Source organism: Lotus japonicus, chromosome 1 (assembly GCF_012489685.1).
Source record: "Lotus japonicus ecotype B-129 chromosome 1, LjGifu_v1.2".
Classification (NCBI taxonomy): Eukaryota; Viridiplantae; Streptophyta; class Magnoliopsida; order Fabales; family Fabaceae; genus Lotus; species Lotus japonicus.
Window position 1 is genome coordinate 122,503,992 of NC_080041.1, and position 16,575 is coordinate 122,520,566.

Consider the following 16,575-nt stretch of genomic DNA (forward strand, 5'->3'; position numbering starts at 1 on the left):
TTAAATCCAAAACACGGGCTCATTTCTCATTTCATTCCGAAATCCTTCTTGAACTTCCATTTCCGAAGCCCTCCAAACCTTCACAGCCTTCATCGAGCTCGCCTTCATCAGAGCTCTCTCTTCATCATCTTCTTCGGAGCTCTCTTCTTCGTCATCTTCTTCATCATCTTCTTCGTCAACTGCAATAGAGGTAATCTTCGTCATCTTCTTGTTAGGGTTAGGGATTCGAATGGGTTTTAGGGATTCTTGAAATTAATTTGTGGATTTAGGGCTTTAGCGATTTGAAGATGTCTGATTGTTGGGTGAAATTGTTGGGTGAAATTGTTCATGAACGGGCACCATGTTTTCACACCCCAGAACGAATTGAAATCCACATCCCTTTCACTGTTTGTTATCTACCCTGAGTTTTGAGTTCTGGAAGCTGCATTTTCTCACCTGTTATCTACCATGTTTGCATTTATTTTTCTTAACATTGATCCATTAGTTTTTATTGATAGGCAAGCAGTTGAAACTGTGAAATTCCCCTCTGAACTTAAGAACTTGAGCAAAAAGATTTGATTGAGCACAAAGGGAGAACTTGACTTATCTTGTTTCAGGTACACTTACTCTCAATCTCATGAATAATTGAGACAGAACCATTACTCTTTTCTAGCATAACTTTTGATTTGCATGAAATGGTAGCTGTGGAACAATAAATATAGGAAGTATGTATACGTGTGTCATCATTGAGAAATCATGCTAATGGGACTAAATGATAGACAAGTTAAAGTTGAAATTCATGTAATTATACCTGAGACTCAAGACACCAAGTCAGTAGCTGCATAGCTGCATATATTTTTTGTAAGCAGTAGCACTATCCTTCAAGTTTCTAATACTATCCAATTTATATTGCCTAGTTTGATTACTATGTCTTTTTCCCAATGTATTTTCTATTATAACAAAAACATTAAGGAAGAAATCATTCAGTACTAATACCATGGAGTATTTGGGTCCCAAAATATTACCATTATCTCAATCTTTGGTCTGTAACAAATCTGATCCTATCTCACCTGCCCAGATCCTATCTCAATCTTTGGTCTGTAACAAGTCAGTAGCTGCATATATTTTTTGTAAGCAGTAGCACTATCCTTCAGGTTTCTAATACTATCCAATTTATACAAATCCTGTGACCAGACTATACCATGTTAATGGAACAATAACCAGACCTCTGTTTGTTTTACTATGTGCAAATATTTTGATGCCATATTTGGTATCTTTGGTGCTGCTGTGTAAAATTAGCTACCATTGACTCATCTATTGACTCCAATTCCAGTTATCTACATAATTATGCATGATTAATGACAGAATGTTATGGAGTTAGCTACCATTGAAAGTCTGGGAGAATTGCTCTAGAGTTGTGCATGATTTAATGACAGAATTGCTCTAGAGTTAATGACAGAGTTATGCATGATTTAATGACAGAATTGTTCATGAGTTATGCATGATTTAATGACAGAATTGCTCAATAGTGATTGATTTCACCACTAGAACACATTTAAATTCTTGTGGGTTGTTGGTTCTTGGTGAGAGAAGAAAGGGGGTGAAAGAGATGTATTATAAATAGAGGGACAGTACTAGTCTCATGTTGATGTTATCAATAGGAGTTAAGCTCAAAATCTTATGTATCAACACAGCTGATCATGTCAATAATGCTAACATTCACTAATCACATTTCAGCTAGGGTATAGTCACCAAGTGTTAAACCAACCTCCAACAATAATTGAAGATAATGGGCTGATGTAACCAGATTTATATAGTATGCTTGCATTGTATCAGCTTATCAACTCCAAATGATGTAACCAGATTTATATAGTATGCTTGCATTGTTCCACTTCTGTTTGTTTCTTTTAATATTGATCATGTTTAAAGAAAAGTTGATCTAAACATCCTCAACATACTTGATAATCTGTCTTGGTACATATCTCTTGCTGATTGCATGAATATTCAGTTATAAAGCTCATCAATTGGTACTTTTACAATTATCTGATTAGTATTATTTTTTAATAGATGGCTAAGAGGAAGAGCCAAGGGCGCAGGAAATCACATGTTGCTGGGAGCTCCCATGATGCCACGGAGGATGTTGAGGATCGCCACACAGCCCCGGATGATGTTGAGGATCGCCACAGACGGCTGCATGCTTCTTTTCGTAGAGTCAGAGGCAGATTTGGTGAGGACCAGGATGTTGGTGGGACATCAAATGAGGAGCGTCGAGACCCTTGTGAGATGATTCCTGAGCCTTCTCGTCAGACGACTCCCGAGCCTTCTCCGCCTTCTCCGCCTTCTCGTCAGACGACTCCCGAGCCTTCTCCGCCTTCTCGTCAGATGACTCCTCAGAGTTCGGCAGAGAGTGAGCATGAGGTTGATGTGGAGCATGAGGTTGATGTGGAGCTTCAGGTTGATGTGGAGCCTGAGGTTGGTGTGGAGCTTGAGGGTGATGCTGGAGCACGACGGGATGAGGTGCCAGTCCAGACAGAGGCACCGTTTCCAGGGGGGCCTGATGATCTGTCACTGTTGGTCCGTTACCCACATCACGTTGCGCCGTGTCTGTGGCATCATATTATAGGCATCGACCCGCGTTACCCCGATAGAGGTGTGTTGAAGTTTGCCAGCGCTGGGATGAAGCTGGCAAAGCTGACATGTGAGGGCGAGGGAGACGATATGAGCGCTGTTCGTCAGCGTGTGGAGGGGACCGGACTCTATCCGCTCTTCAGTTGCACCTATCTGGAGATAGACACACCCCTTCTATCTGCCCTCGTCGAGAGATGGCATGAGGATACCAGCAGCTTCCACATGCCATTCGGGGAGATGACCATCACCCTGGATGACGTGTCATCTATACTTCATTTGCCGATGGGTGATAGGTTTTATACTCCCGGACAGGCCAGCAGAGAACAGGCAGCGGAGACCTGTGTTCTGCTCTTAGGAGGGGTAGCCACGGACTACATCATGGAGTTTAAGGCGGTGAAGACCATTGGCTTGCGATTCGGGTTCTTGCAGACTCTTTACACTAGGGCTCTTGCTGGTTAGTTGTACTGTATACTTAATTTATTTGCAACTATTATATGTGAATTAAATGATTAATGGTTTCTTTGTTGTACTTTAGAGCATCGGCATGACCATGCAGCACGGATGTGGCTACTTCACCTCCTCGGCTCGACCTTGTTTGCGAACAAGAGTGGAGGACACTACACTTCTGTCCATTGGATCGGCATGCTGCAGCACCTTGATCGGGTGTCAGAGTATGCGTGGGGCGCCATTGCACTAGCTACACTGTATGATGCACTTGGTCATGCCTCACGGAGGAAGACCAAGCAGATGAGCGGTTGTTCTTCCCTCCAGGTAGCTTGGGTGTTTGAGCACTTCCCACCCACCATTATTCAGCGGATTGAGGTCCCCGAGTACACGGAGGACCAGCCCAGAGCGTGCAGGTGGATCGAGTCCCGGGCTGGGCATGCTGGACTGATGGAGAGGCGAGTTCTCTTCGATGAGATGACGGCAGAGGACGTCATATGGACACCGTATGAGGAGCACAGGAGTCACAGAGAGCTGGACGTCCGAGCTTTATACTCAGGCTACATCCGGACTCCCATCCGGACGGCCGTGCGACCTCATCTTCCTGAGCGTGTGATGCGGCAGTTTGGGTACGTGCAGCCTATCCCGCGACACCCATCTGTTGTGATGGGCATGAGTTCTGCTGCGGAGGTCGTTGATGCAGCATACCAGGATTATGAGCCACACTTGATTCTAGGGGGGTCCCTAGTATAGTGGATGGAGCGGCAGTAGATGATTACCTGGACTGGTACACCGGTGTATCTCACCGGTTCATCATCCCGGATGAGAGTAGGGCCGATCTCAGTGCTGTGGTAAGTGTGAACTTAATTTTCTTTATGCATTTGTGGTTTTGTGTATGCGGTTTACTAACATGTATATTGATTTATTTTCAGGCTTCTTTGCGTCGGGCCGTTGATTTGCTAGAGCAGGGACTTGAGGTCGACGACGGTCCCCCTAGAGATACACGCTCCCGCACTTTATTAGAGAAGTGCCTCACTGTCATCAGAGACTTGAGCAGGACCCAGGGCGTCACTTTCGTTGGTGTACGAGGAGGCAGAGGTCGAGGCAGAGGAGGAGGCGGAGATAGAGGAGGTGGCAGAGGCGGAGGCAGAGGTCGTAGGGGTAGGGTGGGTCGTAGGGGCAGGGGGCAGTGACATTATTATTATGTGTACTTTTATCGCACTATTAGTTTATACACGCTTTATTATCGGTCTGTACTTTTATCGCATTATTAGTTTGGATTTCACATTATCACGCTTTACTTGATTTGATTACATTTTTATCTCTTTTTAAATCAGGTAAAATAACAAACAAAATCCAATGGGAAGTGAAATAACGCACATAATCCAATTGAAGCAAAATAACGTACATAATTCAAGGGACGCAACATAGCCTACATAATCCAGGTCAAGGATTTTTTAAAGTTGCAAATAATTCAAAATTAGTCAAATAACATTAATCAATCTTCTGTAATGTCGGTGAATGTTTCAGATGGAGGTCCACAGTCACTGGAGAATACCTGTGAAAATTCACATAAACGAAAATTGAGATGTGTAAAAATCCACAGTCACTTTTATTTTAATTATATATGTGTAAAAAAGATTTCCATACCTTAACTATGTTGGGCAATGTTATGTTCAGGTAACAATTAGATTTTCTAGGAGAAAACACAGCTACCTAAAAGCAAAAAAGGAAGAAATAATGTTCAACTTGTCTAAAGAAGTAGAAACAATAGTCAAGTCGGTTAGAAATAATAAACCTTCTGGATAAGCATAACAGATCCAACATTTATGTCCTTCGCGAATTCGCTTTCAGTGAAAACCTTGTGATGGACACTAGCACCGACAGTGCCCGTAGGATCCTGAAACTCAAACCCATATGGCATTGACAGAGGACATTTAAATACCATGACATTGATGAAAAAGAACGCGGAAGATGGAAATACCTTCAGGGTAACTGACACATCGCCGAATCCGTTTGGCGTGCATGATTTGATAACTGCGACGATGAGATCGACCCTTTCTAGATGGTGAGTGATTGAACCCAGAGGAGTTGCAGATCCGCCTAATTGCAGGGCTGAAAGCCAAGCATTGGAGTGAAAATCGGGATCAGTGTCGTGACCGTCTTCGACGACGCGCCTAACAAATTGTTGGGTTGGAATGAGGTGTCCGTCGGTGGTGGAGCTGCGTTGAATCATGGCGGCCTGGACAACACCAGCAGGGCCGGGAATGAGAGAACGAGAACTTGCAGAAGAGTTGCCTCGGAGTTTGCAAGGGCGGATGAAGGTGGGCAAATCTTGTTCCATTTTGATTTTGAAGGTTTCGTTGAAAGAATGAAAGGAGAGGATGAATACAAGAAAGCTTAAGTCAAGCAAATTTATAGATGAAGGAGTAATGGGGTTGGTTGTTGTTGGTTCTTGATAGTAATTAGGTTGGCTGTGGTTGGATGAGAGTAATGAGGTTGGTTGTGGTTGGTTGTGGATAGTGATGGAGAGACTTAAAATTAAAATGAGAAAAAAATTAAAGTTCGGATCCCCAGATTTCGAAGTTGTTCGGATCCTATAAATCCGAACTGTCTCGGAAACCTAAATGTCGAAGATTGTTTAAACTTAGGGGTGCCAAGTTTAAGTATATGACACGGAAATGGAAAGGAGTCGTCCGAAACATTTCGGACTCCGTAGTTCCGAACTATTGTTTTCGGACTAGAGCCTTCCGAATGGTGAAAACAAATAGGGTGGCATTTTACCTGACTCTAATAATACGGACATTAGCCTTCCGAAGTACTTCGGAAACCAAAGTTCTGAAATTATCTTAACCAGTTAAAATGACAGTACCAGAAACAATGCAGGCAGAATCACAAGTTCTCATAACCAGCTACATTGCAGGGCAGAAACAGATAAAATGCACATGAGAAATAGTTTAATACTACATCATAATACTTTGAACTTCTAATTAGTTGTACATATGTCATTGCTACAAACATCAATCCTAGTCTCAATCTTCTCCAAGGTCTATAAAGACATTCTCTTGAGGACCACCCGTAGGATCAATCCAAGCATTCAATTCTGCCGTAAATGTAGCCAAACGCGCCGCATACGGGAAGATCCATTGGTCGGTGGGTTCTTTGGCCAAAAACGGCCATTGGGGAGCTATTGTTGGCATAGGATGTCCCGGCTTAAGCTTGAGCTACATTTGAGAGTATAGCAATAAAGTTAGATAAGAACAAAGTGGCTGAGTACAAAGTATACTAATTTAACGTGACAAGCGAGTGTAAGGTACTTCATAAAAGTTATACCTGAACAAAGTGGTTGGTGACGTGACCAACTGCTATAACGGGATGTACTTCCGGTGGGGCGCCTCCTCTCAATGGCAGATAAGTGTAACAACCTTTTAGTGAAATGGAGATGAAGACAACTTGCAACCTCGTAGCAATGAGGTACCCCATCTCCGGTAGAGACATCCACTTGTCTTCCGTTGCAATTGTACCAATCGGAAGGATGAGACGATTTTGTAGAGACTGAACCCTCTCATAACCAAATATGTTGCTATAGTAAGCGGTATTCTCTGAGAGTTCTACAAGCAACTCTTCCCTAATCAAAGGCCAACCGTCTTGACCTATGTCGGGTCTGAACAATGCAGCAACTGATCTATAACCACAATTACCATCTGCAATAACATCTATGACTTTTTCTATATATTGATGGAAGAAAGATGGCAAATCATCCAAGTATATGCTGGTGGAGGACTGCTTTCTCTTCTTAGACTTCTTGCTTCGAGGACAAGAGACTTTGTTAGGTGTTGGCTTGAGGCTATTGTTAACATGTTCCCAATAACAAGGATCACGTTGTAAGGATGGTTTTTGTTGACTAGGTGGTTTACTCTCCATAGCCTTGGACGAGCGCTTGGGCTTTATCTTCACTTGAGGAGGACACAGTGAACTACTAGAAGGACAATAGAGCTCTTTTACCTTCCTCCTTAGCATACTTTGGCCCGCAACATCCAAAGTGTTGAAATAAGCGGTCAAGCCATCAATCTCTGACTTGAGGTCTCCTTGGTTTGAGGCTTGACTCCCAATGGGTACATGGTCCCAACCAAGTATCTTCCAGAAAGTATGGATTGCCTCATACGGAATTCTATCATAACTATGAAGTGCACACGCACAAGGAAGCCCATGGGTAACTTGGAATGCGCATCCACAACCATCACGCATCACTCTGTTCTGTTCATCTTCCATGAGTTGCATGGCCTTTCTGGACACAAATCCCCTGATATTTGTATACATGGGCGACTTGAAACGATGTTCTACAAGGTTGATACTGCGCTCAAATGATGCCTTGATTTCATTGTGTCGTACAGTGGTCAACCTATCCACTGCATCCCACGAGGCGCACAAGTCACCTCTGCCGTCTTTCAGCATCCTCTTCAAGGTTGAGTGTGCACTTTCAGCCCTGCATACAAAAGATCATACTTTATCAATTTTTGGTAATAAAGCAAGACTATGAAATGAAAGATCACAACCAATAAAGTGTGCATTGTACCTGTTACTCGTTGTAGTTCCAAAATGCAACACAGAATTGGTCCACGCACTCACAAATTTCTCCTTGTGCTTTAACCATGTAGTAGAAATGTAGGATATGAAATCTGGGAAGTCCTTACACATGACACACATTTCCTTCCATTCCTCATCAAATTGTTCCACTGTTTCAGCATAAATCAGGCATTTCCAGTTCTCCATCACTGAAAGGGCAAAATCATCCGTGCCAATCAACACTTTGCACTTTGCCTCCACATTCTTGTTTATGTGGAACCGGCATAATAAATTGGTACAATTGGGAAGACATTGCTTAACAGCACTCAGTAAAGCCAAATCTCTGTCAGTCACAATCACTTGAGGTAATCTGGCATCATCGGCAATAAGAGACTTCATGCACTCCAAGGCCCAAACATAGTCAATTGTGTGCTCCCTAACTATGTAGCAAAATGCTATGGAGAAAGTCAACCCCGTAGAAGTGAGACCAACCATTTCAAGCAAGGGGATCTGATATCTGTTTGTCTTGTACGTGCAATCCATGATGACCACATGAGGGAATGTGTTGAAGAGTCTGACCGCATCAGGATGAGCCCAAAAGAGATCCCTAATCTCACTTGAATCAGCTTGTTGCCTTTCAAAGTGAACATACTTGGCTTCTACCAACTTCTTCATCAAATGTTGCATTTCTGTCAATGGTCCCCTCTCCTCTTTTTTAAACCTTTTGTTGCAACTGTAAACTTGAGTGATTGTAGTCAAGTTACTTGGATTGTTTTCCTTCAATGCCGCTAGTATTTGTCTCGGTGGAGTCCAAGTACTAGTCATGGTGCCCACAAGCCCCTTCTCTTCCTCTGTTAGTCGACCAACGTAGGGGTGGCCAACTAGTGATTTAGCTGGTTCATGGTTGTGTTTACCATCCATCACTTTCAGCCACCACATTCTATCACCCTTCGTAGGTCGTCCTTTGAGATTAAACTTACAATCAGTCTTTTGTGATGCGGTCTTTTTGTACTTGAATGTATTCGGGTCCTTGTATGGCCTGTAAATACCATGCTTCGCACACTTAATAGTAACAAATACCTTTCCTCCACTTATAGCATAGTCAGACCTTGCAATCACCAGCACATAACCATTCGCCTTTCCAACATTCTTAGCCCATTGTTCAAGCTCATCACGAGTATCAAATATCTGTTCAATGATAACATATTGCTTTAGAAATAAAACATCCTACCAACCATCACTAATTATTCAATGATCATCACATCATTTTCCAAATACATAGTAGTATGTTCCAACAAAAATTATTCAATGAATACCTGGTCAGTTGTAAATAAATGTGTGGCGTCCACGCTTATACGAGGGGGCACCCACGGAATGATATTGCTAGGAGGCTCAACATTCCCAGAACCGCATGCGGCATCGCATGCGGCATCAACCAGTAAATCTTCTTCATATAGGTACGGTTCAGTCATTCAGCCTGCATGTAACAAACTGCAACTGGTTAACTACTTCGGACATTGGGATTCCGAACTCGTTCCGATACAGACAATCCGAACTCGTTCGGATACAGACAATCCGAACTCGTTCGGATACAGACAATCCGTATCAAGCTCGACAGCATCAGAATACAAGCAAACAATGGTGGTGCAAAACGAACTTCCAACAAACAACAATGAAATGTAACTACAATGATAAGTAAAGCAGGATATGAAGGGGGAGAGAAATGAAACTTACCAGAAGGAACTTGGTAGCAAGGTGGAACTTGGAAGGAGATGGTGGTTGAGGGTGGAGCAAGTGGAACTTGGAAGGAGATGGTGGTGAGGGGGAGGAAAACAAACGTGGAGGAAGAAGAGGAAGAGTGGTGGTGGTGGAGTTTTTTGAATCTGATTGTAATGGGGGGGTGGTGATGGGGTTGGTGGTGGATGAGTAATGGTGATGGAGTTGGTGGTGGAGGAGTAATGGTGCTCAAAAGGTGGCAGTGTGCGACAGGTTTTCGGATTCAACGAATCCGAAGTACTTCGGATTGTACGTTTCCGAATTATGTCTGTCATTTAAGTGTCAGATTCAACAAGGTATTATTCGAAACTTTGGATTCCAAAGTGTTACGGATACCCGGTGTCCGAAAGGGTAGTTCTGGCATTTTTTAAAAAATCTGGGGTGCCATTTCTAAGCCCTGGGGTGCCAAATCCAGAGCTCGTTTTTCCCTCCACATGAAACACTGTTTTTTGTGAGAAGAAAAATGTACCCCACACACACTCTTGTGTTGTGCTTCAAAGAAATTGTATCCTCGAATGATAGCTCAAGTGGTAATAGCTAGGTCACATGTGAGTTGGATCATGGATAGGGAGGTCTAAGATCAAGAGATTACTTTCTCGCGGGTATAATTTATCTTTGGCTTAATTGCACTTTTGGTCCCTGATGTTTGACCTTTGTGCAATTTTGATCCCCTTTGTTTTAATTGCGCGATTTTAGTCCCCTTTGTTCCAATTTGTGACAATTGGGTCCTGTCGTTAGCCTTCCATCTAATTGCTAACGGCAGTTGCTATTTTCACCCCCCTCTTTTGCTATCTGTACCACCTAAACTAAATTAAAAATTATTATTATTCTTTTATTTTATTTTTATATTTGTATCTACAATGTAAAATAAAAAATAAAACACCTTCTTCCTAAATCCCTTTATTCTCCTCCCACTCATCTTCTTTTTCTCTCCTCCACCCAGATCCACCAAACCAAAACCGCTGCCAAAACGCCACCGCCGCCCACAACGCACCGCAAACCCCGACCAGATTTATTATCTCCCTCACCCTCATCCACCCAACCCGACTCCAAGAGCATGAGAGAGGGAGAGAGGATCCCGATTTGGAAGACGGGGATTACCACCACCACCCGCATCAGCAGCAGCAGTGGGAGGAAGCGGTGAAGCAGGTGCAGGGGATCAAAAAGTGAACGCGATTTGAGCGACTTAGGGTTTGGTGAATTGGGGAAATAGTGGAACAGGGGGATTTGTAGGAGTTTAGCCCAGATCTGGGTTTGGGTGAGTTGGGGAAATGGAAAAGGTGAATAGGAAGAAAAACAATATGATTAGGTTACCTTGTAGTTGTTGTTGGTCATGGGATGATGAAGGGAGGTTAAGGTCAGGTTCGCGAGCAGGAGGGCGACGCTTGAGGCGGGGGAGGAAGGGGACCGGAGAGAAGGTGGCGATTTGATGATGAGTGGCGATTTGATGATGAACTCTCTCTCTCTCTCTCTCTGAAACAAAGATGATGATGATGAAATTGAAATGGTTACTTTGAATCTGTCATCAACCATGCACACTGAGATTTGACGGAAAATTACACTTAAAACATGTGTTTGAACTGGGTTTGTTCAAGGTTCCAGATCTGGGTTTGTTGATGATGATGGATGAATACATGAATTGATGATGTAGATGATGATGTTGGGAGATGATGTTGTTTAGAGATGATGATGAAGAATCATTTAGGTTTTTTTTTTTTAAATTACTGAAAATATTTTTATTATTTAAAATAGTAAAATCCAAGTCATATGTATGTGTAAGCTAACGGCGTCACGGATTTAACTGAGATTTGACGGAAAACCCCAATTGTCACAAATTGGAACAAAGGGGACTAAAATCGCACAATTAAAATAAAGGGGATCAAAATTGCACAAAGGTCAAACATCAGGGACCAAAAATGCAATTAAGCCTTTATCTTTCCAATGTACAAAAAAAAAGATGAACCAATAGAATTTAAGATAAGTGAATATGAAATTTTATAATTTTTTGTTTTTATAAATATTTTATTTATCCATTAGAGTGAGGTTAAATCACATTCATGTGTAATTTAGACGATCAGTAGAATTTGAGTATTTCTTTTACAATAAGAGGAGTATATATGAATTTAGAGTAAACCATTATATAACACAAGTAAATATAAGATTTTATAATTGGGGTCTAATGTACACCACAAAATGGTCAACTTTGCACCACCTCTCTTTACCTAATCTAGTCACCTAGTTTGAATGAAGTATTTTCAATTAAATTAAATTTAATTAAGCTTAGGTTAATTAATTATACACTGTAATTGATTCTTGTAGTCCATTCTCCTAGCCACATCATTTTTCCAATCTTCTAGAACTCCAATTCTCGACTCCCCGATCAACCAACTCTTAACCTCTTACATCTCTCGAGTGGACCTGTCAATTTGGCCCACCTAAAAAGGTCGGTAGACCATGAACAATTAGATCCCCATGAAAGGGTCGAGTGATCTAAAATCGGCCCTAAACCTAGACACTAAACCCACAATGAGTCGGTCGAGCGATTAGATCCCCATGAAAGGGTCGAGTGATCTAAAACCGGCCCTAAACCTAGACACTAAACCCAACATGAGTCGGTCGAGCGACCAGAACATGTCAGGTCAACCTAAACCTTAAACTTGGCCCTCGACCCTAAACTCGACATGAACCTATCAAAATGAACCGACCTGGCCTAGTTGACCTGAACGAGACAGGTGACATAAATCGGAACTCTAATATCTAAACACTTAACCATAAACCTGCCTAAATAGGTCAGGGCGACCCGAATGAGTTTGGATAACCCATACACTACACCATAATATGTAAACCCTTAACACTAAACACAACTTGAATGGGTCGCGTGTCGAGTGGCCACCGTTGCGTCAAGCGGGTCGGTATCGAATCAGGCAGGTCAGTGCTAAGTCGTGCGAGTTGGTGTCGATTCAAGTGAGTCGATGTCGGGTTGGGTCGGCACCGAGTCGGCCAACCAAATGGGCTAGTCGGTTTAGAGTATGGGTCGAGTTTAGGGTGATTTTAGGGTTCGATACAGGTCAGACGTGTCGGTGTCGGGTCAGCACATATTCAGAGGAGTCAGTGATGAGTCAGGCAGACAAATGTGTGGGTCAAATTTATGGTTTAAGGTTGATTTTAGGGTTCAGGTTGGTTGTAGGGTATTTGGCCAATTCAACGGTTCGAGTGAGTCCACGTTGAGTCGCATTGATTTGGTCAGGCGACTCAGCGTCGCGTCAATTTGGAATTAGGGTCCAAGGGTAATTTGAGAATTACATTTTTTATTTTTTTCTCAATTTAATTTATAAAAAATAAAAATCTAAATAATGTAATGTAATCACATTTGTTGGTCAACTATTTTTTTTTAATATTTTGGTCAATTATTAAAATGATTAGGTGTGGGGTTGCATTGCATCCGGTCTTTGTTCTAACCCACATCTTCAGTGGACTGTAAGGTGCCTCTCGAGTTCGATAGATTGAGTTAGGGTAATAATATGAGATTTGGTGCGTTGACCCTAGGGCCATTGTCACCTCTACTCTCAAATGTAATATTGTATAATAAATAATTTATTTATGGTAATAATAATAAATCAGGAGCAAATTCATAGATTAAGAACAAAAATATCTACCAATCTCAATAGTTTATTTGATTGATTTTTATTTGAAGAAATTTTAGTAATTTCTAATGATATTTAAGAAATTATGTTATTTGATTAAGATGTAAACTAATAAACGTTTTTTTTTTTGAAAGAACTAATAAACGTTAATTGATATTGATTTACACCATCATTCAATCTCAACCTTCCATTTTCTATTTTAGATATTATTAAATTCAAAATTAATTGTGAGCTAACAAAATGGAGGGATGTGATTGAATGATGGTGTAAAACTTATTTACACCGTCAGTGTATAGAAATTAATCTCTTTTCTAATTATAAATTTGAATATGTATACGTTCAAATTTTTTTTGGATATTTATGATAACACGTGATTTAAAGAGATTTCATATTCGAATTGTTAAATAATGGATTTTCTCCTAATATTCAGAACAAAAAATTATTTTCTCCAAATTTTACTCGATCCATTATAAAAATAACACATATCATTGTGGTGGTTGTCAGTTGTCACCATTCAAATTCATAACCACTCTGAAAGTTGTTTATGTTCTGAGGATGTTCTCCTTCTTTTTCTTCTAAGGTATTTTTCTTAATTACTTTGTTTTTTTCTCATGATAGTATCGTTTTTGCACATGATAATATTGTTCTTATTTTCTTTGATCAGTTTCGACTTTGATTTTTACAGCATCTTGTTTTCAACGCAGCTTGAGTGAAAGTGGAGTAATAAAAAGGTGTTTGATTTTACATTATCCTGTTGAAGATGTCACTACCCTATGGAAATAAAAGTTTTTTGGGTTCATCGCCGGCTAAAACACCATGCAAAGAAGAGAAGAAAGACATCAACCTATGGACTCATCTCCCAGGTGAGATCCTAGAATTGATTATGAAGCGTTTGTGCCTCAAAGATTACCTTGCATTACGTACAATATGTTCCCCTTGGAGGAGTACTGTTACTAAAGCCATTGCAAACAAGCATTGTTACCCTTTACCTGAATTGCCACTAATTGTCCTTAGATCTAAAGAACAAATACTTTTCAGCTTGAGAACAGAAAGTGAGCATTACACCAAAGTACCAATATTTGAGAGCACAAAGATTACCTGTCATGGTTCAGTTGAAGGGTGGATGATTATGTCTAATTATGTTAAACAGGGCAGTTTATTGATCTTCTTCTTCAATCCTGTGACTAATCGTAGAGTTTCAATTTCATCACCATTGTACTTTCCCTCAAGCTCTCCAATCCAAGCTAATAAATTGCTTATGGGGAAAATGGTGGCCTCTTCCGCACCGGATTGTCATAAATCAGGTTGTTATTTGGCTGGTCTACTCAACGATTGTTGTCATATTGCATTTTATAGACTCTTTGACAAGTCATGGAACATGATTGAATCAGATAGGAAGTTAGGGGTGTCTATTTTGGATTTGGAAATTATGGGTTTCAAGTTGTATGTTAGCACAGTCAAACAGGACTCCATATTGGTTTATGATCTTCAAGATTCTGGTGATGGCTTGCCAAAGCCTAAAATGTTAGTTATGCATCCACAAACATCGGCACCATTTGCATCAAGAATAATTGATAATCAACGTCATGTTTCAGGTGGAGCCATTTTCTATATGGCGAAACATGAAACATTAGAACAATTATTTCTCATTTCCATGATCGTCACTGCAAGTTATAAACTAGAAGATGTTGGCCATTTGAACCGTATCAAAGAATTTGTTACCGCACCTGAGATGACTGCAGTAGAAGTGTTCAAGTTGAACATGAATAAGGAACCAATTGAGTGGATAAAGTGTGAAAGCTTAGATGATAACGCGATTTTTATTAGCCATTGCAAGAGCATGGTGATGTCAAGAACTTCCCTTAATCGCACTCAAGAGTCAACGATTAGAGAAAATAGTATCTATTTTGCTTTTCAATTTAAATGTCCTACGGATCCATGGAAAGGTGCTCGGTTGGGGATAAAGCACTTAACTGATAGTGGCATTAAATATTTTTCTGTAGCGGCATCACATCCTATGTGGTTCGTACCAAGTATTTGACAGTTCACTTTGTTGAGAATCACATGTGTTTGATTCAAAATTTCCAATGTCATCATATATGAGTAGTTCATTGCTATTTAATTTTTGGTCATGTACCTACAGATCCATGTTGCTAATCCATTATTAGAGTTCTTAAACTGATCTTGACTTCAAAGTTTTTCAGTGGTTTCCTTTTATTTGTATACTTTTATCTTTTTCATTTCCTTCGAAGGACCTCTAGCTATATCCTCTTACACAGGACTATTGAGTATATATAGACTATGACGGCGAAGCCTAAGCTTTGATCCTAAACCAAGAACTCAGTCAATTTCTGGATGTGTAACTAATCTAGCATTGCAAGTCCTTTCTAGATTTGCTTGTTTCAATTTCCTCTTCTATTTTCCTTGCAAACTATGAATAAGAGTTTATATAAAGATGATGCTGCATATATACTAGATGAAACAATGTTCTGTATATTATATAGTATGTATCGTATATAATCATTCAACATCAACTAATAAATCCCGCTAAACTTCAAGTCTATCTAAGTTGCTACCATTTTCTCTTAGGTGTCACATACAGGTTTTGGTACCAAATTGCCTTCAAGATTATTGCCTTCAATAATAGATTATAAATTCTTCAAATAAATAAAGTGTTTTATTACTTGAATCAATCAAAAGAACTTAGAGAAAGGCATATCAGATATTTCCACAAATCTGCGTAACCATTAATTATAATTCTTCTTTCTGAATATAGTATACAATGAAATATGTACAAAACATGGATTCCCAGCAAATCACCAGGGTCATAACCTTCCCCAATAGACACAAATTAACAAAACAAAACAAAAAACAACCCCATTTGTCAGCTATTTCAGCAAAAAAGTACCCCCAAGACCCATCATTCTCATTTTAAGAAACCACAGGTAAAACTCAAAAATGACATTTTTCCAGCCTATAGTACAAACTCTAGCAATTCTGGCTAGAAAACACAAGTGGGCATTGAAAAAATCGTCCCTTTTATTTTAAAAAACCGCTCTTTTATATTATTAGGAACAAAAAGGGACAATATTTTCTGGGAAAGTCAATGAAAACAAAAGGTAAAGCAAAAAGCAAAGGACTTTATACCTGGGTTTTGAGAGGGTAGAAAGAGGAAGAGAAGAAGTGGAAGAAGAAGAATGAGGATAAGGAAGAGAACGAAGAGGGAAGGAAGAAGCAGTGAAGAAGTAGCGAAAGGCCATGAACCGAAGCAGAGGAGGACGAAGTAGAAGCACAGGTGCCATCAGTGAACTCTAACACATTGAAATTGAAATCAAAATACAATACGAACAGCACTCTCTGCTCTTTCCCTCCTTCACTTCACCGGCTATCTTCTTCCTTTTTTCTTTTTTCTTTTCTTTTTATGGGCAAATGTTACTGGTTAATTGTTAGTAAATTAATTCATGCGTAAGGATTCGAACCATGATCCTTCACCCTGCAAAATCTCTTCATTTCCCTTAACTCGCCAAGTGATTTATCC

The 16,575-nt window shown here is 40.5% G+C and overlaps 4 protein-coding genes across 5 annotated transcripts; 2 read left to right on the top strand and 2 right to left on the bottom strand.

Moving 5' to 3' along the window:
- Positions 1–197: 197 nt before the first annotated feature.
- Positions 198–4,259, top strand: LOC130723206 (protein MAIN-LIKE 1-like). Its single transcript, XM_057574168.1, has 5 exons — positions 198–596; positions 2,047–3,061; positions 3,143–3,680; positions 3,788–3,902; positions 3,984–4,259. Exons 2-5 carry the CDS (start codon positions 2,047–2,049, stop codon positions 4,242–4,244), a joined length of 1,929 nt encoding a protein of 642 aa, XP_057430151.1. The 5' UTR covers positions 198–596; the 3' UTR covers positions 4,245–4,259.
- A 278-nt stretch (positions 4,260–4,537) lies between these two features.
- Positions 4,538–5,482, bottom strand: LOC130732576 (uncharacterized). The gene is made up of 4 exons (XM_057584593.1): positions 5,036–5,482; positions 4,850–4,951; positions 4,702–4,767; positions 4,538–4,609 (listed from the first exon to the last, which is right to left on the bottom strand). The coding sequence occupies exons 1-4, from the start codon at positions 5,393–5,395 to the stop codon at positions 4,550–4,552; spliced, it is 588 nt and encodes a 195-aa protein (XP_057440576.1). The 5' UTR covers positions 5,396–5,482; the 3' UTR covers positions 4,538–4,549.
- Positions 5,483–5,909: 427 nt separating this feature from the next.
- Positions 5,910–9,659, bottom strand: LOC130730082 (protein FAR1-RELATED SEQUENCE 5-like). 2 transcript variants are annotated; one of them, XM_057581968.1, is made up of 5 exons: positions 9,352–9,659; positions 8,934–9,094; positions 7,628–8,805; positions 6,385–7,537; positions 5,910–6,275 (listed from the first exon to the last, which is right to left on the bottom strand). In XM_057581968.1, the coding sequence occupies exons 2-5, from the start codon at positions 9,087–9,089 to the stop codon at positions 6,084–6,086; spliced, it is 2,679 nt and encodes an 892-aa protein (XP_057437951.1). In that variant the 5' UTR covers positions 9,090–9,094; positions 9,352–9,659; the 3' UTR covers positions 5,910–6,083. The 2 variants fall into 2 exon arrangements, with proteins under 2 accessions (XP_057437951.1, XP_057437952.1); XM_057581969.1 differs by having other exon boundaries at positions 8,934–9,108.
- A 4,261-nt stretch (positions 9,660–13,920) lies between these two features.
- LOC130723226 (uncharacterized) lies at positions 13,921–15,078 on the top strand. The gene has a single exon (XM_057574197.1). It carries the CDS (start codon positions 13,921–13,923, stop codon positions 15,076–15,078), a length of 1,158 nt encoding a protein of 385 aa, XP_057430180.1.
- Positions 15,079–16,575: the final 1,497 nt, after the last annotated feature.